The 23,824-nt window shown below is 45.8% G+C and overlaps 1 protein-coding gene across 1 annotated transcript; it reads left to right on the forward strand.

Moving 5' to 3' along the window:
• Nucleotides 1-22,294: 22,294 nt before the first annotated feature.
• LOC121835220 lies at nt 22,295-23,327 on the forward strand. The gene is made up of 2 exons (XM_042289208.1): nt 22,295-22,546; nt 23,080-23,327. Exons 1-2 carry the CDS (start codon nt 22,360-22,362, stop codon nt 23,325-23,327), a joined length of 435 nt encoding a protein of 144 aa, XP_042145142.1. The 5' UTR covers nt 22,295-22,359.
• The last annotated feature ends 497 nt before the right edge of the window (nt 23,328-23,824 follow it).

Raw genomic sequence — 23,824 nt, forward strand, 5'->3', positions numbered from 1 at the left:
GAATCTGCTTTTTTCTATTTTTTTTCTCTAGCATATTGCTTTGTCAAGGCGTTGGGCGATATTTACAGTTCATTTTACAATCAACACTGAAAAATACGAAAAAAAAAGAATGTTGTCGACAAAACTTCGCAGAACTAAATGGTATGGAACTCTGTTTCCGGAGGTGCAATCGGGGACAGCGGGGCTTGGGTTGCCGGCTGGATGCCGCCAAGCGGCATGTACGGGTGAAGTTTTGTAATTAGCAGCCGCACACTGTCGCCAAAAAGCGGCGTGAACGCAGGACGGGGGGCGGGGGGGGTGTGTTAACGAGCTCCCCAGTGATACATGCGCCAATCAAAAAGATTGACCCAAATGGCATGAGCTCTCCGCGTAGTGCATATAGCCATTTCCGGTCGAGTCGCACTACGTAGTGCGTATAGCTTTACTCTTGTAATATACTTTATAACTGTTCACTACAATAAAATTTGCAATGAAACATTGGCCACGAGAGGTTACTCGGGCAACGTGACCCAAAAATTCCTCGCATAATTTTCTTCATGGGTAATTTTGGACGTTGTCAAATTTTCTTGTGAATAATGAGCGTTATGCACACCTGTTTCATCTACTTTTTGTACAGGTACTTTAGTCAGATAAACCCCAGAAAAGGCAGCAAGACAGTCTCTTGGGGTCACATCCAGGATAACGGCGTTCCTGCACGAGTCCCGAGTCTTGTCACCGAACTTCACTAAACATAATGGTACATTCCCTTTCCCTAACTTTCTCCCATGAAATCTGTTTTTATTGTCGCTTTTGTTGCTGCTTTGTTTTTCTTTTGAAAAAAGGGTAGTACAAAGTTAAAACACAGAATACTTCTTTTTGTTTTTTTTCTCCAAAATGTGTAGTACAACGTTTAATCACCCGAACATTCCTAAGTGGTCTCTGTACCAGACAATAGGGTGTCTTAGGCCCGCTTCAGACGGGGTAGCTTTTCCAGCGATTTCAGGGTTGCTGGCGGGTGGTTCCCTAGCTTTCCCTAGATCGACACGAGTTGCTGAGATCGCGTCCGGCTGTAAGCAGAGGAGCAACTCGGAGAACTAGGAGTTTTTTGAAGTGGCAGCAGCCAATAATGAATGCGATATTTTCACGTAACACCCCTGTGGTGGTGGTGATGACAACTGAATACTTGGTTCTGGTTTGAAATGTATCGTCTTTGGAAATAAACTGTTTCAAGAAGATGAGTTAGTATTCTCAGCACAATTTAAAGATAAAAAAAACAGGTTTTCTTTAAATATAAATGTGCGTCTGAATACTTAAAAAAGAATCATGATGATAATTGCAAGTTGTAGTGATTCGGTTGCTGCATGTGAACGCGGGCGGTCTGTGTTGCTGGTGTTGCGACGTCAAGTTGCTGGGCAAACTTTCCCCGTCTGAAGCTCGGTAAAGGGAGGGGCATCTTCCCGCCTTTTGCAGGCTGTAAAGTTGAGGCTTGTACAGCTCTATCAGGTCGCACCTCGCACACTGCCTCCATCACGAAGCACAGGTGCTGCATGAGTCATGCCACACCGTGAGGCCATACAAGGTCAGGTTGCAGCACGTGGGGCCATTCCTCACTGCACTCAGGTATGGCATGGCGGCATCGTCGGGGCATGAAACAGTGGTAGAACTTGGAAGTGCTGATCTTCATCACATTTGAAACACATTTTTATTACTTTTGTGTCAAGTTGTCAGCATGTAAAGGGTGAGGAATCAAGCCGCAGCGACAGCAAGATAAAAAAAGAAATTAAAACTTCTCTTGCCAAGAACCTATTACGAGCACTAGGAAGCCACGGAGGGTAATTAAAACGCTTCTAAAGGTGAATTAACCTGCAAATGATGTGCTTGTGCCTCAAAAATCGAAAAAATAAACAATTTAAGTATAGTAATAAGGATACAAATATACACCAGGAGGACTTAAACCAAAACTGCAGTTTGTAAGTTTAAAATTTGACTCCTTAAACCATTCGGCCACCACCCCAATTTTATATCCATGTCGTTTATCGAGGTATATGAATTTCGTTTACAGCTGTCTGCTTCGAGAGAGATTGCCTTGCATCTATTTACATTACGATTTCCACCAAATATGACAAGTGACCAAGAATAGAGCCTTATTCGTTGGCCGAGGCACTGTGCTTGCATCAAGGCAAGCTAGCCTGTCTTGCTGCACACTGATTGTGAACCTATTTTCACAGTTCCTAAATGGAAGTAACAGACCTATGTGCAGGAGTCAATTATTTCAGAAAAGGTTCTGCAATGTTGAACGAAAAAATTCAGCTACACAAAACCTGAAACTTTCGTAACTCAACTTGTTTTACAGTTTTGAACAATGGCGGACGATTGTTAGATGCAGTGGCGGCGGTATTATAAAGAGAGTGGACATACCTCGCACATTACGTCATGCTGCGATGATCCGCCCCCACCGCCAATACCCAATACCCCGCGAGCGCTTCCCAAGCCTTCGGTATGGCCCATTTTCTTGAGCCTGTAATATGTTATCTCTTTTGACGGCATTACGTCGTAGTTTTTTTGTTTTTTACTTCGTGTATTGTCTTATGTCACACCATCGATAAAAGAGTCTATGTAGCGTACTTTTGCGGCGCCCTCAGCGAAAGATTCCATCGCCGCTAGAGTGAAGTGGCTGCTTTGCGGTGGCTATGTCGATGTGCTCGTGGTCCCACAAGAGCCAGATATGTGAAAGAGTTGGAACTTCATGCCTTCAAATATCAATAGAAACATTTTTAACATCATGTTGTTGCGGTGAAGGTTCGTATACGAGCTTTGCGTCCATCTAGAAGCGACGACCTACACCCCCGTTTTCAACAGCATATTGCATGGAGACTTTCTGAAAAACCTGATGTTTTCCGTCAGCTACATGTGATGAAGGCGTTCAAATCGCTTGAATCTCAGTACCACTCCACCAGTGATGAGGTGAAAGGTAAACCAGCGTGAAGGAGCGCCTGTGAAAGTTAGAAAAACGGCGGTCGTTGACGCGTTCAGGGTCGGGAAAGTCGTCGCAGAGAACGCTCTTCTGATTTACATTGCGATGTTACGCCGTCATCCAGGTTACAGGCGCCTCCCAACAGATAGACGCAATAGAAAACATTTTTATATTTGATGAAGTGGAAGCTACACACCTGTGAGTTGCCGTTTGCATCCACGTCGGCTCTTCTGATCCTCGTGATCGACACGCTTCTTCGCTTTTTCGACTGCTCAAGCGTTTGCTGTCAATGGCGCGTAACCACCATTCGCTGCCTGAAAAACCTCACGTCGCTAAAGGGTATTGCAATCGCGAAGGTCCTGTTCTCGTCTTATTTCCACCGGCAGGGAGGCAAGGCAGAATCGTGGAAGCACGTTTCGCGTACTTGGCCGCCTACGGTCGCTATGATGGTTTAGGGTTGGGTACGGAGCCATGGCGCCGGCTATTCCAGTATGCAATTTTGAAGACATACGTGCAAGGCATTTATTGTTTTTGGCTGCAATTTGAACTACAACCACGTTAATATAATTCAGATGGTCTCACAAAGTGTAGTTGTGATAATGCTTGCATGGCAGTAGTTTATGCACAATGGTGTTCAGCTGTGACTTCAACCTCTCAGTTGATATCCCGATGTGCAGGCCATCTTGGCACATTTTGGGTGAAAGTAGGGGTGGGCGAATAGTGATCTTTCTAACCGAATTGATTATGAACCAAACAGTTATGGGACCGAGTCGAATATGAATCGAATAGTGAGAAAACCGGATGGAATATTTTTTGAATACTTGGTACATGGATTATAAGAGTGAAAACTACTAGAATTATCCTATTTACTCGATTCTAAGCGCCCCCTTTTCACATCCGCAATGTTCAAAGAGGGGGAGGAGGTGCTTAGATTCGGAACATGCCCCAAAAATACGAAATTTGCACAAGAAATATGAATTTAATATAATCAAAATGAAAGAAGAAATGTTCTAAAAGAAATAAATAAAGTAAAGACTGGAGAGTAGCCCGATTGCCATCAGTTTGCATTGCGGTCGACTAGTCGCTCTCGCGACAAGTCTTTCGAGGATGATGGGCGCAACTTTCCGATCGTCGGCTGTGATGCACAGCGTTACGGTCACCCTTTGCTTCTGATCCAGTCGTACACACTTTTACTTCTTGGGTGCCTACCTCGTTCACGGTGCAAGTCCTTGGCATGTCGATGTACACAGGGGTCTCATCGGCATTGCCCATCTGCCGGAGTCCGTCGCGAGATTCGCGACGCAGCTTCATCACATAACGTTGGAAGTTGACAAGCTTGTCCTCGAAGTCCACCTGTAGCTTCTGGCAGATAGTGGTGCGGCGTCTCAAAGAGAAACCGTTCCTCTTCATCATCCGCTCCACCCAGCCTCAACTTGCGCGGAACGCCGCCCTCCGAACTGTTCAGCAGCGCCGTGATTTCCGTTGTCTTCGACGTAAGAAATAACCGTTCTCTTGATCTTCATGGTGTATGAAGTTCTCTTCGCACTCATGATGTACGACCTCCGCAAACCATGTGCACACAGTGAACGAAATACGATTTCGAGGCCAACGCGGACGAATAGGCTTAACAAACTAAACGACCGACTGTAACAAGGGCGAGGAGACCAAACAGACAAAACATCTTCGATAGTGGGTACGGCAACGCACCCCTTATTATAAACTGCACGAATGCGAAAGTGAAAAATGGCGATATGTGCTGCCATCTATTAACTGACGTTGAATCCAAGAGCCAGCGGCCGTTTGCGAATCGGGCGCTCGGCGATACCGGCGTCTCCGATCTCAAATTTCTTGCTCGCATGCAAACTTTTTTCAGGTGTTTATGTTTGAAAGTGTTTGTGTTGGTGTGAGGGGGGGGGGGTGCTTAGAATCGGGGGTGCTTAGAATCGCGAAAATACGTAGGTGGGAATGAATAGCAAGAACAAGAACCATGCATGTGTAAGTTAGCTGACTAAAGCAGGGTCTTGGCAACACGCAAACTGCGGAAGCATAGAAATCATTCAAAGCAAACCACTCGAGAACGGTGCGAGAGAAACCAGGAAACCCAACAATATCGAAACACCGAAGTGAGCCCATAGGGCATCACTGATTGCATATAGTTTTAAAATAAAATAAAATAAAATAATTTACTTGTATTCAAATACCTCTCCAGATACCATATGAGGACAGAATCAGTTGGGGCGTGCAATGCAGTGTGTGTGCTATAAGTGTCGCGAGAAAGAGTGCCAGGGGTTGCATTAGGCAATTAAACGACGCCGCTCGAATAGACGCACCGTTACTGCTTGCGGTAATCATGTGTCTCAGACAGAAGGGACACAAAGGTTTTGCCGAGTATGCAGACCACTCGAGAAAAGTGACATCTTGCAGCACGTATGTGGCACGCGTGTTGTATATAAATGTTTAGGAAAGAAAATTTGCGGTGCTGAATCGTGCTGGTTCTGTTCTCGACTATTTGAAAAGATCGAGAAATATTCGAAACTTTGAGAAACCACTATATGATTGGGATACCGAATCGAATAGCTGTTTTATCCCCCTATTGGACTCAGATAAGGAATCAAAAAGGGCTATATTCGATTTGTTATTCGAAAATTGCGAATATTCGCACACCTTTAGTGGGCAGTGTTTGGAGTGAAATTGGCTGTTGCAGGGTGCTCAAACTCGCATCGCCCATAGGGGTTGGATTCGGTATGGCGGAAGTACAGTTTCTCTTAAAGGATTTCATCAGTTTCTTGTTATGTGCCCTTTGCCATGAAATATTGTTAACTTAAAGTATAGAAATTACAATTTCACAAAGCTTTAATTTCAAGCTACTATGTTCCAAACACTTTCAGAAACATTCTGAAGCATTTCAGCAATGGAGTCAACCTAGTTACTTTGGAAATAATTTGTTTTTGGTGATGGAACATGTCATAATTAGAAACTGCAATGGCAGCGGGGGTGATCGGATTAAAAATCATAAGTCTGGTAATCTTGTCCAAACTTTTTTATCCATATTAGTGTTAATGATGTAATGAAAATAAATAGAAGAAAATGTTATTATTCCAACCAGCTGCACACACATCACCTCTGGGTCTATTATCTGATTACAGTGAAGTGGTGCCATCCACCAAAAGGCAGACTGTTATTAACGTTGAACCCCATTGTTAATTTTTTAGGCTTATTCAAATCTAGCTGCTCCAGAAATTTCGGAGTAAAATTTACTTTTAAGATACTCCTTTCAAAATTTTAGGTTTGCCAGAATGATGCGTCAGTAATGACGTCTCATTTTACATTAGGCCTCTCAATTTAAAACGACTATAAATGGCGTGCTTGCAATTCCTTTGGGTGTGCTACCTCTCGGGAAGCATGTAGATTATGTCTCAAAATGTCTAATCTGATGCTGACCAAACATCATGTCTCCTCCAACGATTCATCAGGACGAGACCCGGCCTGGACACAAGGGAGGAGCGGCTTAAGCGAGGGAGGCTATATATACGGCAGCTTCTTGCAGACAAGAACCGAAGATAGATAGATGATGGGTGTATTATTTGCTCTGCTTTTGGCATGCACATTTTGTTTGTTATGTTTCAAGATTCCTGCAGAGTTCAATTTCAATTATTGTAAAATACCGAACATGCCCCCAGATCTCAGAAGCGCCTACACTCTGTTTTCGGAATGATCCGCAAGTGATCAAAGGGCATACCAGACACTCACCTGTTTTGAGCCGTGCTCAAATTATGAAAAGAACATATCAAGCGCCAGGTGCTGCGGCCTCCTTGCTACAATGGCGCCGGTCGCTGAGCTGACAGATGCGTGCCTGGCGCAAGCCATGGCATGGCCTTTGGGAACCTGGGAATCGATATTAAAGAAGTTGAACAGAAATTGGAGGCAAGTGGCGAAGGTGCACGGAGTTAACAGAAAACAAGGATGAAGGGGGTTCCGTCGCATGAGGCATCTATGTCTTGTGCATGTAATTTTGAATGTGCTGTAGGTGGCTACTCAAACAAATGGTTACTTGGGCGTAACTAATGGCAAATCTCTCTTGCAGTTTACACGGCCCACAAGCCAGCAGGCGCCAGTTCGTTCTCGTTCAAGGGGAAGCATTTTAGATTTTCTAGATCGGTGTGAAGCAGCAATGCCGAAGCCAGACGAGCTGTACAATATGTTTAATTGACGAAGCTCATAACGACTGGGGACGGTTTTATTGAAGCTTGTTTTACTGCAACACACGCGGACAACACGCTTGTCGACGTGTGCCCAGTATTTTCGCAAGAGGCATATTAAGTCACGCGCATGTAATTTTGAATTTATCCGGCTTAGTGTGCTGTAGGTGTCTACTTAAAGAAATTTCTACTTGGAAGCAACTAATCGCAAATCTTTCTTGCAGTTTCCATGGCCCACAAGGCAGCAGCCCTACTGAAAAAACCTGTACAAATTTATACCGGCCTATACCGGTTCATACCGGAGTCCTGTATTCTCGTATCGGAAACCGGTAGCTCTGTACCGGTAACCGGTAACCACGTACTGGCGAAGCCGATACGCCGTACCGGCTGCCCATACCGTGTATAGGCGGCCGGTAAACACGTACCGGCCAGACCGGTACGCCAGACCGGTAACCGGTAACGACGTACCGGCGAAGCCGATACACTGTACCGGCTGCCCATACCGTGTACAGGCGGCCGGTAAACACGTACCGGCGAAGCCGGTACGCCACACCGGTAACCGGTATCCACGTACTGGCGAAGCCGATACAGCGTACCGGCTGCCCCTATCATGTACAGGCGAAGCCGGTGCGCCACACAGGTCGGCCGTAATAGCGTACCGGTGGCCAGTAATCGATGCGCAGTTAGCAGTAATTACGTATCGGAGCGACCGGCGGTCGGTAACCTCGTATGGGCTCTACCGGTATACACCATTTCAAGCGACCAGAAATTATCAGACCTCGACGGGAACGCGCGCACCGCGAAACTAAACTGGGATAATTTGTTTAATAAAGAATTTTAATTAAAAAATTACACATTAGGTCATTTCAAATTTAAGTTTCAGATATGAAACTGAATTTTTTTGACATGCATATTTAAAGTCATAAAACGCGAAAAATAAAAATGAAACAAAAATTTATTCCTCAAATGACATCACTTTTTTTAGCAAAAAACAAACTAATTTTCTTAGTTATCGAAAAGATAAATAGCATATAAGTTACATTCACTAGCTTACTTATATTATTTTCCTCCAAAGTAATTCAGGCATGCAAATTCAAAGCACTCAAATAAAAAGAAAATACTTTATTTGTTTGTCCACTTTTTTACTTTCTGTGCACATGAACAACGTATGGTGCCTTACAGCACATCAGTTCACAAAATCCATGGTAGTAATCTTTTAAACATTTCCTAGTGTGTGAGAAAAGTTCTAAAAATAATATAATTATTGAAAGGAAAAAAATGCATATGAACACTAAGGTCATGAATAAATACATGTCAATTAGCATTTGAAGGGAAGTCATGCTTTCTTCAAAGTGACGAAACAAAAGTAAGTAAAGACAAAGAAATAGTCACAAAACAAAAAGCAGAGATAATAAGTTAAGGCACACATTTCACTTTGCTGATCAGTCTACGGATAAATTTAACGAGTCAAACACGCAACAGCTCAAAGTATGTACAGAACAATTTCAATACCTTAAATATACGCAGTGTGATTATTTTACAGGGGCATTTCCAAAATAAGAGCCCTTGAAAAAAAGACTCAACCAGGGTAATGTAATCGGGCATGGCAACTGTCAGTGCAGGCATTATTTGATGATCAGGGTTCCCTGTTTTGAGGTCTCATCTCATCACACTGAAAAAAGTGGGTCACAGTGGTGCGATTCCAAAACATCGAGAGAACATACATGTGAGCCGAACATTTGGAAGCTGTCCCGATACCGTAAAGAAAAGAAAACAAGAAATGGCTGTGGTTCCTGGAGAAAAAAGCAGCTACACTCAGTGCAGGCAGGTTCCGGGTTAACAAAACAAAGTTCCAAGTAATGATTTCTTCCTCTGAAGATTAGACTTTTCTAAGTGCTTCAAATTGGAGTTTTTCTGTTTTCCCCAACTACAAGAAAACCAGTTTGAGGGTTACCTTTTGGGATTTATTGGTATATACCAAAAACACAAAACTATAGTCATGGTTAGCTTGCAAGATGTGAGATCAATAGCTACTGAAATGTAAGTAAAACTCGTTAATCAAATATTTGAGACATACTAATAAGAAATTGTAGTCCACTGTCAAAATGGACCACAGAAGCTGATATAATTCACTAGACAAATGCTGCTTCATGTTAACAAGTGGCAAATTTAAAAGGCCAAGGTATTGTCATGCTGCAACTAGGATAGAAAAGCATGCTGAAAGCCCTGCCAGCAATAAGAGGGCATTGTAAAAGCCGATCATGAAGAGAATATCTCCCAGTTGCATGCTCACAGGAAAGGTGCATTATGTGCTTTCCACTCTGTTTTCGTGTTGGGGAAAGGGCTTTCGGTGTGCTTCTCACTCCTGAGTTTTGGTATCGCGTGCCACGACAGCCAAAATTCCTCCACGACCAAATCAGTTTCTGGTCTATGACAGGGGTCGCCAAACTGCGGCTTGCGGGCTGCATGCAACTCTTCACGCCCCCAACTCCGGTTGTCATGATCTGAGAACTCCCAGGTTAAAATAGCTGGAGCCGAGCACTAAGCTTGTTCGTGAGAAACTTACAGCGAAAGACAGGTGCAAGACACGACATATAAAATTACTGACCTGTGGTTTTAGTTAGGATGCAATGCGACTGCGTAATAAAACACCAAGCTCACTGCTCTGTGCACACATGCAATTAAAAAATGGCTAAGTTGTATCGAGCATCTGTCTCCTCTTGATAAAAACGTCTGGTTGACAGGGACCGAAGATACACACCAATTTCGTTTTGGAACCACGATTTATATAGTTAACCCAAACTAGAATGTCAAGGGATATGTAACATAATACCGAAGGCACGTGAACGGGAATATTACTACCATATAACCCCCCCCCTCTTCCTCCTCATACGGCTAACTAAAAATAAACATTTTTGCTGGAAACTCTTGAGCACTGCGAGTTTGGCCGCCCTTGGTTCATGTTGTATTTAGGGTTCCGTGTTTTTGGTAAATACTGATAAACCCAGATAAATAACCCTCAAAGCGGTTTCATCGGAGCAGGTAAAAATCTAAAAACATCAAATTGGAGCTGTCCTTGAATAAAGCGACCCCCTAGTTTCAGGAGAAGATATCTCTATCAACAGCTTTTTTTTTTTCTTTGTTGACCCAGACAGCTAGCACTGACCCACGAGGCTCTGTTTTTCTCTGACAACAACACCCCTTATCTAGTTTCTTTTTATCAGTATTGGACCATTCTCCGAAAATTCCGAATTCGGGTCATGCTAATGTTGTCTGTAGAATGGAAAATCACTCTGCCATGTCACTCCCAATAAACAAAGATTTCTTGTTGATACCAAAAATAAGCCCTGAAAATCACAGAATCTGTGGAAAAAAGTAAACAACAAAAAATACACTCCCGAATCCAAAGAAAAATAAACCCTAAAAACACAGGACCTTAGTTGTAGTTGGGACCTGACATCTGCCACAGCCAGTAACATAACACCGAAAAGTAGTTCAGTCTCGCTCTACTGTGTTCGGTATGTCACAAACATAAGCGGTGTCCTCAGAAACAAAGTCCATAAAAAGGCAAACTGAGGCAATGTCTACAACATTCACAGCAGTCAAGAATGATTGCCGGGAAATAAAACATTCCTTGATGTGACTAGGGAACCTCACATCGGACTCTATCTCCACAATCTTCTTGCAGAGCAACAGGCATTTTGTTGCAGTGTCGGAGTGAACTTCTAAAATGCGCATGATTTTAAAATACTCCTCTGTTCTCGTCTTTATGACGCTTAAGTCACTTTTCTTAGCTCTCGAGTACAGGCTGCTGTTATACACCTTTCTTTCTAAAATGAACCGCTTGTGCTCAAGAGCTACAACAGGCAGTACGACGCCGGCCACCTCTAGCGCAGCTTCCTCGTCGGGTGTCAAGGTTCCCACAGCTGTGGGAGGTCCCAGCATGCATGCACCGTCAGTGTACAAACACTGCGCAACCCTCCTGAAACTCAGCATTTCATGGCAAAGTTCCTTTGCGGCGCTGCCCAGAGGAACGCAAGTGAGGAGCTGTTGAAGTTCCTGCGCAGCCACAACTCTCTCAACTATCTGCATTGGTACCCCTTTGGCAGCTGTGACAGATTTCACAATGTTCCCATTCCCACTCTCAAACACGAAAGCTGAATGGGCCCAGAGAGGCCCCATTTGCTCAACCACCTTCTGAATGTGCAGGAGTTGGTGTACGTTGTAGGTCATACATGACTCCCTCTTGTAGAGGCGCTCCACCCGTGCTACGAACCTCTGCAGGAGATGGCCTGGATACAAAAAAAGGATATTATCAGGTCATGCTTGCAGACACAGTCACATAACAAGTCTCTGATAACTTACTACTGCAACGTCCCATTTCTCCTAGTTTGAAATCTACTTGCATAATAATGCTGACGCTTAAGGCCCTGTCACACTGAGGCAACAGTTGTACAACTCTATCCGGCAACACAAGGAAGTCGTGTTGCCGGCGACCCTGTCACATCGCGGCAACAACAACAGTCGGGCAACATGTTGCCGCCGCCCGGCAACCGTGTTGCCCGATTTGTTGTCCGACAACCCCGTCACGCCGCGCTGACGGCGAGGACAACACGGGGAACACTCCACTACCTTGATTGTTTACCTTTGTTCGTGTGCGGCGTGGAATCGCTGGAAATCTGACTCTACAAAGTGCTAGTACGTTCGAAGGGCCAGGAATTACGACAGTACGACATCAACCAGTGACTGTGATTAGAAAACTTGGCACGTGGAGTATTTTCCGCTCTTTATTTTATCGAAACGTTCTTCATTCGCTGACAAAGCAGATAGCCCTAACCGAGGAAAGTGACATCGCTGATATATGTTTGGGATTTACGCCACCGTATGAAGTGTTTCTCTCCGGTTCTTCAATGCATTTCCTATTTCTAGTGTAAAATTGCGCTAGCACCGGCCCTACCCCAAAGTATCTTTTGTAACGTGGTGTTGAGCTGAACTGATAGTGCTTCAAAACTGCGACACCATCGGCCTTCATAACAATCGGTGGAATAAGTATTTTTCAACGCTGTCTACTTGCCTACCGCCTGCTATGTGATCGCTTCATTCCCCCAAAACGTCCTGGGTATTTATAAAACAAATCAGGTGTCTGGTAGCGGCTGTTTCCAAGTTCCAAGCATCAACAATCATGATCAGAGTGGTCGTTTTGTGCTTTGATTTTTTAATCTTTGGTTTTCTGGATTATTTTCATATGCTTTATTAGCGAGTGAGTAGGCATGCCATTTTATTTCACTATCAGTAATGTGAGCTGGTCTCTCGGGAGTTCTAATTTCAAAACCAGTCTGAACGGTCACGACCGCAGCTGTGACCATTTCCAAAATTGCTTTCCGTAATTACGCAGTAAAAATATTCCTCAAATTATTTTAGCTGCACACCAGCCTTAATTATCGTTAAATAATGTTTTGCAAGCCTTCATTTGAGTAAGATGTTATTGATAGGGAACTAGCTCTACCATCGAAGCTAACTATGTTGTCGTGTTGCCGGCCCGAAATTCGCCCAGCTTGCGATCAGTGCAACACGCGTTGTCCAACACAAGTTGAGCTGTTTTTGTTGCCGAAAGCTGTCATACCGAGGCAACATTTTAGTTGTCGTCCATGTTGTCGTGCTGCTGCTGCGATGTGACAGGTTTGTCGGACAACACGGGGAGCGAGCAACAAGTTGCCCGACTGTTGGACAACGTGTTGTGTTGCCGTCGTGCTGCTTCAGTGTGAGAGGGCCTTTACAAAACTCAATCGTGTTTTTAGAAAACATTTCTTTATGAACAGCAAATGAAAGGAAAGCCTTTGTCCCAATGAAAAAACATTATTTTATTGGCATCGGATATATTCAGATATTCTCAGCATGTAACCTGCCTTTATGCATTTACAGAACGCGTGAAACTTGTGTAGCACGCGGGATGGAATTTTATTGCAGAGAAAAACTAAAATTTGATGGCACTGGAGCACATTTAAGAAAATAGATCCTTTCAAAAATCCCAAACGCCGACGCGCGCCGCACTACAAATAATGGGAGCACTCGGTATGATGCCCTTCCCATAGTCTTTCCCCCTGCTACAAAGCGGGACACGCGAGCAGTCGCGGGTTACCATAGCAACAACGTTCGAGCACCCCAGAGCTGAGTAGCCGAGTCAGAACGCCCAACGAGCGACGAGCGCACGGGGGAGAGGGTCTGCCCCTTTTTTCACCCCTCTGTTTTGTACCGCACCGCCTCTGTCGTCTGCTGCGCCAACGCTTTGTCGAACCTAGCCAAACCCCGCCACGGCTGCGGCGCAAAATAAGTGGATTCTGTGACGCTACAAGACGTGGATGTAAGTTAGGACCAATAACGTGCTCAAATCACCTTTCGCAATGCGTTTACGCTGCCACAGATACGGTACGCCGCCAACGACGTACGACGTTCGGGCGGATGGCTGCGACAGCTGCTGGCAATAGCTGTCGCGACGTGCGAGCAGTCGCGGAGGCAAAACGAGACAGCATGTGATCTGTACCGAGGGTACGCGAAATTCCCTGTCGTCGTGGCGCTGTACATTTTGCAACAGGTCTATTCAAGGTAATAAGATCGTAATGGGACAAAGAAGCCATAAAATCTCAGTACTATTACCAAACTATGCCCAAGCAAATAGAAACAAAATAATATATGCACAAACTAGGCTTAGCATTTGCTTTAGACAAGTTTGAGACAATCTGTACTATTGTGATACATTGAAATACGAACAAAGGACCACGTGGCTTTTAGTGAATGCTGCACAGCCCGTTGACCGGCTAGCGAAGGTCACACATGCACAGTAACACCAAGGGTATACCAGGATTCATCTCCAACTTGGATATGTCTTGGCCATTGCAGTGTGTGTGAGCGCATACTGAAAGCCACGCGGTCCGCTGTTCATGTTTCGATGAAACATGATAGTACGGAAGCAACATTTATCTAAAAGACTTGCCTCATTACAAAATGCCGACAACCATTCTGGGTTACACCAGATGGCTTCATTTTTGGGAGTTTCCTACCTTCTACTTGCTTTATCTTTATTTTAGCTTTGGTCTCAATTATACCGAAACACAACGTGCAGTCGACATAAAATAGATAAGAAAATTTACCAAACTATCCTTGTGCTAAAGTAGACTTAGCTTGTTACCAAAAAACCAAAGGCTCATTGCTATAGACCGACGCACTGTTTACAAACGAGCTTGTGTTTGCCCACACCGGGTGTGGGCACTGCGTGTGTGCAAAAACGGAATTCGCGAGATGTGAAGCGTCTGCGCATACGCAGTGCCGTCGACAGCGCCACCACAGCTGCGTGACGTCAGGGCCGCGTGTTGGTCTATATCCCGCAAATAAAGTGCTGGCGATAGCCGTGGTGGTATTACAGTTTTTTTTTAAGTGGCATGGCTCTCTGGCGTCTCTTGGCGAGAGCTTCGGCTAGTGCTCGAACTACCGTGCTGTGAGAGGTGGCCCCATATGCAGACCTGCCAACCCTACAATGCTTAGACTATAACAGGGGATGCCAGAAGACACAATTGTGTGAAGAAATACGAAAACTGTTTTATTCTTCAAAGCTCAGTCACAAAACGTGACTATGATGGGATAAAGCTTGGCATCATTGCCAATGTCATTGCTTGCATCAGCCACGACCAAGAATGGTACGCTCCTGAAACTACTAACAACATCGCCGGTCTCTTTTACAGCCATTCCTTTCATTATTGCAGCTGTCTTGGTTCGAGCACAAGCATAGTTAGTAGCTTCCCTTTGAGGCTGGGAACATTTTCTGAAAGAGGCCTCCAGTGTGATCAGCTGCCATAAATGGCTCGTTCTGTTCAACAAAAATGCCGTAAAAAGGCCTTCTGCTCGAATAGTTTCGTGATCCATTGATCGGCTAAAGTACTCTCCAAGCTTCTCGTTGGTTTCAACTAGTTTGACAGAGTCCTTGTGCTTTTTCCTACCGAGATGACACAGAATGTCCCGGCTCAGTACGAACAGAATGTTCGTACTGAGGCGACACAGTACATTGCCACGGCACGAACTACAAAATCCGCACCTTTCGCGATGTCTTGATAAATGGAAAGTCGGTCGAATAGCTGGGAATGAACACTTGAAAACAGTTTTCCCCGCCGACATCTTGCTGTACAGGCGGTTTCAAGGGATCATGCGCAAAAGTTCCGGTAACACAATGCACGACGTGAGCGACAACCAAAATTGCCAAAAGGACGATTTTCTAAACAGAAAGTCATTTTGGATTTGAATGCGTGTTAGCGGCCCTTCTAACAATGGTAGCTTATGCCCCCTAGCGTACAAGTCGATGTATCAGTGTGGCTGACACCGAATTGCAAACTGGAGAGATGCAGTTCGAGCAAAAGCGATTTACTACATCTTTTTACACAGGATCAGAAAAAATCTTACAAATATTGTTGCCAATACGATAACCATTAGAAAGCGCTGGAAAGCGGGCACTTTACGATAAAATCATAAAACTTGGCAGGTATGCATACGGTATGTTCACTGAGCACAGTGGAAGCATGAAGTCATCACGCCTTTAAACCAACACCATTACAGTTGAAGTTTGCTGATGATTGGGCAACCCAATCGGTCATGACAACAAGCACACAGTCACACACGCCACTGATCGGCTGGGATTACAAGGCACATTCGGCCTCTGCCATAAAAGCGGACTGCTTACCAGCATGCTTGAGCTGTCCTTGGGAAAGTTCCTGCGACAGAAGGATGTGAATCGCCTCCACCAGGCAGCAGAGATGGTTCCAGTAGCGTTGTCGCAAAATGCCGAGAGTACATGGGAGGCAGTAAAAGAGCAACCACTGCCTCCATTCATTGGCCTTCCAAAAGTTCCTGTCGCCAACAGGTCGGGGAAGACGAGTCACACAGTGTGGTGGCCGAATTCTCAGGAGTCGCTGGTTGATTTCTGCCACCATGGATGGGCTACCTGCAAAAAAAATGGGATAGTCATTAAAGGGGGAGTGCAACGATTTCCAGACTTCGGTCAAAAATTTGTGGAAGTTGCCCTCTGACACTTCTGAAGTAAAGAACAGAAAACAGATTTCGCCTGCGCGTCCTAGTTGTTGCGTAAAAAAAAGATCAATATTGGCATTTCGAGCGACCCTCAACTCACTCCCAGTCTTCAGGGTCACACCTGGTCCCCCTCCTAGTCAAGTCATTCGGGGTACCGTGTAGGTTCCCGTGTGCTCTCTCGTAGGACGCTTCCTTTCCCTCTCTCTGCTGACATTAGCGGGCGTTATGCTGCAGCTTAGAGTCGAGCGAGGTCACGTAATCTTCTCGCTGTAGTTCTTTCGGCTGCCACCATGCGGCCGCAGGTGGGGGAAAAAGCTCAACTTTTGCTTTACGATTATGCAGCGGAACCGCAACATTTTTAATGAGGGAGGTGTTTTTTCTATCCTCCAGGACACAATAAACAACGTAAACAATGACGAGAAGCAAATTCTTTTAATCATAAAATCGTTGCACCCCCCGTTTAAAGCTGCAAAGATGAAGCAGTGATTTTATAAAACCAAGGCTAAGTAGTACAAGCTAGCTAAGCCATTGACCCCTTTTCCTTTCACTTTTCGAAGCTTTCTTTTCCCACCAGCATCAGGGTAATTCATCATGGTCAACAATTGCTTGTTCGTGCCAAATATGTAATGTTTGTAGAGTCTTAAACAACATAGGCAGAAATGAACACCAATGACTGAGACATACTTGCAATGAGGAGTTGAAGTACAGCCAGAAAGGGCATGCAGACGAGAATGTGGCCTCAGTGCAAGCTGAATAAGCCTCATCATACAAACACTGCTCTAGCTGAAGCAACATCATGCACCTACATAATGAAAAGCTAGAAATAAGCATGAGCAGGCAGTAGCAAAAACTTAAAGGCAAAGTGCATTCAAGTGAATCCAAAAACATAAAAAAATTAACCCCTTTACTGCACTACTGTGATAATGGCACTGGTAACACAGAATGTGTGGCAGAAAATAAACTTGGTACGAATTTCGTGGATGCAAACATCGTCATGCATAAGCTCGAAGGGATAGCCGCCAAAATTAGTACTCGAGTGGGGTGAAATGCGGAGTTATTTCAGTAAAACACCCCAGTTTTGACCCCCTGCACTTTATGTCTCCCCACCTTCCCCCTCTCCACTTACTTGCTCCAACAATCTGAGAAAATTTGAGCAAGCCCTGCCAAAAGTGTGGGTGTATTTGCAACCCTACTGACTGCACCCAAAGCCTACACCTAGCCAGAGTCGTCTGCCTACGAAGTGTTTCAGCCACGGTTTCAGCACGAGTGCGAGTGAGGCAGAAGCTACACGTGTGTGCATGTCGCCCTGAATGACTCTTGCACTGCATAAGCCCTTGTGCGTAGCTGACAGGCACTTCCAAGGCGTGGAACTCGCTCTCGTAGCTTCTGCTATGCTTGCACTTCCACTGAAATGAAACCTACTTTGGCACCTCTTATCACGTGGCAACCCCGACAAAGCAACACATATATGACGCACAAGTGTACCAAAATTATTTTTCGCGCACGAGTATAGGCAACCTGCAATGCAGTTTGGCGCTACACGTTGCGCCATCTAGCGGCTGCAAAATAAAGAAACTGGGTAGGTCAGGCCTGCGCGGGTCGCGGGTGCAGCGGGCGGTCGCATCCATAAACCACGTGTGAACGTTGCATTCCGAGTCGGCGTGAGCTTTTTTTGGAACCGTTTTTCGTAAAAGTAAGTCCCAACTTCAAGTCTCTACGACCTCACCGGGTTCCTGTAACATCTCGCCTACCTCTTAGAGTTCCCCCCCAAAAAATAAACGCTGCTACTGCTGCGTGAAACACGGCCACAGTCGCGAAGGTGACTCAAGCGTCAAACTTCATCGCTTCCCTTCGAGATCTTGGGAAGCGACACGGCGACAGAAGTGGATTACTGCAGTGCGACGCATCAAGTAAGTGAATTTTACAGAAACTCTTTGGGGGGAAGTGAACGAAAATATATGTGCAGGCTCGGAAAGTGGTCGGACGAACTCGTTTTGCAGACTACTCGGCAAAATAACATATTACAAGTTATATTACAAGTCGCTTTAACAGCCACATAGGGAAATACGATAGGAACAATCGGGCCGATTGCTGCTTCGGTGTGACGTCGAGGATCGGGTGATCAGGTCTTCAAGCGAAAGGCCCGTCGGCCCGTTCCGGCACCGCTAATGCCGTACGGCATGCGTGGTCGCAACCAAAACCTTCCAAACCTGCGAGTGGATTTTCGTAGCACAAAGTTTTGTTTGTTTCAGCAACCAAATTTAATGCCGAGTCTAGTAACAAATGTGACGGCGTGCAGAAACAGGCTGCTAATATTTTTTGTTTGGAAAAAGTTTGTGCGAAGGGTAAATATCCTTCCACGTATACTCTTCGTTGCCTGTCGCCTTTTTACACCAGGCTTTGCGATGTGCGTATGGTTATGTAGCATGCTGAGTTCCAAATTTTATTCTAGTGTGTGTGGCCGTCGGGAGGAGAGGAAGGCCGAGCAAGGCGCCAGCGGGGCCAGCCGGCGAGGAAAGAGGAAGAGCGTGCTGCACGAGGCTGGGACCGGGCAGGAACGATAGAGCTGTTCTGGCTAGTCTGGCCCATGGCGATTCCCGGGAGCATTCCACCAGCGAAGTTCCGGTCAGGACTGGCGGAAGCGGCGAGCCCTGGCCATACCGGCCTGGGCCATGACGATCCCGTAGTGGTTCCGCAGCGAAACTGACTGAGATAGCCCGGAACAGCTAGCCTACGCCGTACTCGCGTGGGAAGGACGATCCGCAGGCCTGGACACGGGCTCCGACTGCGAGTTCTGACCGACGGGCGACAACTAGGGTCGGCGGGTCCGGACTGCCGGCTCTCGAAGACGGGCAACCGGAATGTACAATAAACCTATTCGCTGCCTTCTCGTTCTATTGTGTCACTTCCTGGGAGACGAGCGAAGCACAGACCGATCGGGCGGCCACAAGTAGTGAAGACAACTCAAACTGGTGTCCAGATGACGACTCTAGAATATTCTCTAAACACTTGGACCTATCAAGGCTCCCGATGGTCTTAAAAAAACGCACGAAAAAACCAGGGACGCACGCAGGTGCACACGGGGACTGCTGAAATCGGGGTCGCCGCCGCCCGCAACGGCCCGGCGGGCAGATAGGCCGCCCCAGTAACAGAGGCGCCGCCGCTTGTGGCGCTGAATGCAGTACTATCGTGGCGCCGCCTGGCCATTGCCGGCTGCCTATGCAGAAATATATAAAAAGGAGCACGCCAATCAACAGGCATGATAAAGAAAGTGCAGAAAGCGCATATATAATGACGAGGCAGCTAAGCATGCATCGTCCTTGGTGGATACTGGCTGTAAAAAATGCACAGTTGGCAGGTGAACTTACACACCAAGCTGGATGCGAGCAGGTTTTCGAACGCTGAGGTTCAAAACCTTGGCGTGAAATGGTTATAACTAAAGTCTCTGCCTTTGATAGATGCTTCAAAAACACTGGCATATGTAGGGTACAGCACAATCCGCTACACCAGACTTAATAGGAGTGTAACCAATGGCCATGATAACACTTCCCTTTTGTGGATATATGGTGGCAAAGACAAACCATGCACAATAAATATATTTCATGTGTATCTCCTATTTATTTTACTACAGTTTTAATCTATCTTATGTGCTGCAGTGTCACCTATGCATGTAAAATAATTTCTGATAAACTGCAATCGTTCTTAAATTTGTGAGAATAAATTCTAATTCACAACTATTGTGAGATTTGCGTCCCAGTAGTATGGTATCTCAGCTCAAACTGTTCTTTCACTTAGCGCGCAACTCGCACACTAAATATGTTTATACGAAACTTACCAATGTAGAAGTCCTCGTGGCAGTTGGTTGAGTTGAGCAAGTACTCCGTGAACTGACGAGCGACGCCTAACAAGACGCAATGCATGTAGTCTACATTGAAACCCCACACCAGGTCGAAGTTGGGCAGGGTGGCGAGAGGAGAAGGTCCCTTGACCCCGTTGACCGACACCCCACTCTGGAGGGCCAGCTTCATGTCTCTCAGCACTCCTTCAGGAGTCCTCTCTTCATCTGGTGCGGCGCCTCGATAACGCAGGCTTCCTAAAAGTGTAAAACAAGAGCAGCAGAGTTTGACTTGGCACATTTAAATAGAGTCTAAAAGCAATGAGCGCAACCAACGGGAAGTTAAGAGAAGCAAACAGTGTACAGAATGTAACAGCGAGAGACTTACCCCCCAAGTGCTCTCCACTAGCCAAGCACCAGTGGCACCCGAAGTACCCATTGAAGTGGGTGTGGTTGCGAACTTCAGCCCGCGCTGGCGCATCCACACAGCAGCATAGAGCATGGACCTTGGAAGTCATGACAGTGGAGTCGCTCTCCCAGGTTACGGTGTCGAGAGACGTCACTTCTTCAACAAACTTTGTCATAAAGAGGCCCATGTCCGGGTGGGTTGAGCCAAACCAAAGTCCTGCCAGGGCACAGTGGTCGAACCGGACGGTTGGTGGAAGCTCATTGATAATAAGCTGGATTGGCCAGATGCAGGATCTTGAAGACTTGTACAATGGGCTGCCGTCCGTATTAAACGTGATAGTTAGGTCAGTCCACTCAAGCACACCCGTCTGCTGGAGGTGCTTGTAAGCTGCTCCGCTTGTGATGTCCCGAATGATATCAGAGGGAGCCTGGGCTTCTTCCCTGAGCTTTACCAAGTTTTTGTAAAGCACTTGATTTGTTTCGCTTATTATCTGCTGTATTTGATGTTGCAAACTCATTGTGATGAAAAAGCAGCCATCGCTTTTGGCCTTTGCAAGATCGCATGCCATTGCACACTTGGCACAGACTTGGGTGGTTTGATGCTCGCTTGAATCAAGCAACGATCCGCAGCTTTTACAGTAGTAATGGTACTTTACCACACCTTCAGTTTTGGGCGCCCAAAGCTTCCGGAATAGATACTTGCTGCGCGGAAGCACGTCACTTCCAACACCGAACATTGCGTTTACCATACGCAGTAGTTTCTCCAGCGCTGACCAAGTCAAGTTTTCCGACGTCAGGAAGGACATAATGAGGGCAACAGCCTCTGCTTTGGTTGTCGTTGAGTGAGGTAGTGTGGAATTGCCGTATTCCGCAAAGCTGTCGGCGAGACATTGTGCTTCATCGTAAGCGGGGGGCGACACACTGCCGGGAACGTCATGTTCTTCATTGATGATGTCCTGCTGGCAGGGATCGCCATGATCAAGTTCTGTCTCCATGTTGCTCGATTCATCCAATGACTCATCAAAGCAAGCACCAGTTTCGAGTTGGTCACCGAGTTCTTCGGCAGGGTCGTCGGAAGTGGACAATGTGGGCTGCCCGTATCCAGACGTAGATGGAGAAGGTGAAGCCTCGCCGCCGGGCGCAATGCTTCCTTCCAGGCAACGACCGCGCTCGGTCTGGTTTCGGCATTTCGTTGAACTCGGAATTATGAACGGCTCACCCTTTTCCAAATAGTTCTTCCTACGCTTTCTCTTGGGCGCTGATTCCAATGTCGTGGTCTCGAATGCACCCGACTAGGAACTAGCACTCGTCACACCTTGAGCGCCTTGAGCACGAAAAGCACGCACATACGATTTTTTTTTTCTGAAAGAGCCAAAGCCATGGAAAGCGAAACCGAGATAAACGGGAGTTTTTTTCTCGTTTTTTTTTATCTGTATAGTTTTAAACCCTGTACTGCGGCCGCCCGTACAATTTTGTTTCTCACATAATATGACCGATATCAGTTTGATACCTACTGGAAAGGTGCCCATTCAAATATTCTTCGAATTTCGGCAAAAATTACCTTGGTTTCGGTTTATTTCAGATCGGATTGGATTGGCTTTCATTGCTGCAACCAGACACCAACGTCGGACAAACAACGTTTTTTTTTAACAACAAATAAACTGAACATGGTAAATTTTTTATCATTTTAAATGTTTTAAAAATTATTCGAGTAATAATAGTACTGATATATAACAAGGCAGAATGAGTTCAATCCAGTCCAACCTTTACGTACCCACGCCGCCCACGCCAGCTGGCCAGTGTTTTTGGATGCTCTGGCAGCTCTGGACTAGTGCGATCGGTGTTCAGGACGAAAGCAGACAAAGACACATCACGGTTATTTCATTGTCACTATGTTTTACGCGTACGTGATTTACCTTGATGGCGCAAAGGCTATCGTAAGCGTAAACTGCATTAAGAAATTCAAGCCAGCGAGTGTGGAGGATTTCGACCCCGACGCTCTGAAGAGCGTGTATTGGAAGGCCACTGGAGCGTGCGCCGGGGAAGGCTACTACAAAGCTAAAATCCAGATGCTTTGCGGTAAGTTTTCTATGCATGAAGGGCTCGAAGCACAACGTTTACTGCTAACCGTTAATGTTCGCGAGCCCCGAATTGTTTGCCGAATTCACGCGTCCTTAAAATAAGCGAAATCTAAGGACACGTGCAAAGCGAAAAGTTCGTGGGGCCCCGTTCTGGCGCCCCCGTTCCGGCGTCTAGAATTCGCGAAATTCGGTAGGCACGAATATGTTCCTGCGCACGATTTTCAAAGAACTGGGTGGCGAAAGCAAAGGGTTTTTACATTGAACTACAGGGTGGTCCAGATGGCAGCCACACACTTAGAATAAATCGTAACACGTCGGCTTTGTAAGCTACGACAAAAGTTACACGTAAGTTCGACTAGGTGGTGCATTTAATTTGTAAAGGTATCAACGAAAAGTCTTGTTGAAATAAGGGTTATAGCGCAGGCTAGCTGGTGAACGGCCATACTTGTAAACCCGGATACAAGAGGGGAAAAAAGGGGACAAACACAAGGACTTCGAGACGTAATTCAATGCGCATGTTTTGTTTTACAGAGACACGGGACGACCTGATAGCAGCCCTTAAGAAGAAGCACATGGCGATCCCCATGATTCTGAATTCCAAGTTCGAGGTATATGTGCGCCTTAGGCTGTTTTATTACCTCGTTCTTCTATTCTGTTCAGAACCAGGGGCCTTATGTTGGTATTTTGTGCCCCTTTTTCAAATCGGCTGCAGACTTCACTTCCATTACCTCTGGAAAAGGGGACAGAAAAGCCCAACATATGGCCCCAGTGGGCAGTAATTATGGGTAAAATTGCTTGGTGATGCTCAGGAGTATCTTGCATTTTGTTTGCTTCACGAGTAATTGTGTTAATTCATTATGGCTGGTCAGGGCTATTTGTATAGACATTCTTCTTTTAATTGCTTGCTATTCTGATACACAGATCCGGAGGGTAGATACGCTCTATGAAAGCAGACCGCAAACACACAAAGAGCCGCAGCTTGGCCACTCCTGGTCTTGATTGTGCTGTAGCCGAAGTTGTCCCTTTTCAATTTCAAGACACATGCTCTCCTGCTTGGTGTCTCGATCGCATTGTATCTGAAGTTGACCCTCTTCAGTTTTAGGAGATGTTTTCGCCTGCCGTAAGTCTCAATCTTGCTGTACTCGGAGTTGCATCTCTTCTCCATTATTGCAAGATGTCCTCGTTTGTCTGGTGTCCTGCTTGCATTGCAGCCAAAATGACCTCTCTTGGACCGTTTCATCCACTTCAATGGTCATCTTGTTACCACTTGCCTGTC

This window comes from Ixodes scapularis, unplaced genomic scaffold (assembly GCF_016920785.2).
Source record: "Ixodes scapularis isolate PalLabHiFi unplaced genomic scaffold, ASM1692078v2 PGA_scaffold12__126_contigs__length_90152505, whole genome shotgun sequence".
Classification (NCBI taxonomy): Eukaryota; Metazoa; Arthropoda; class Arachnida; order Ixodida; family Ixodidae; genus Ixodes; species Ixodes scapularis.

Bases quoted from the DNA above. Each gene is read 5' to 3' on its own strand.
- LOC121835220 (XM_042289208.1), top strand. From the start codon at position 22,360: ATGTTTTACGCGTACGTGATTTACCTTGATGGCGCAAAGGCTATCGTA. The intron at 22,547-23,079 runs GTAAGTTTTCTA...TTTGTTTTACAG, and splicing joins TAAAATCCAGATGCTTTGCG to AGACACGGGACGACCTGATA.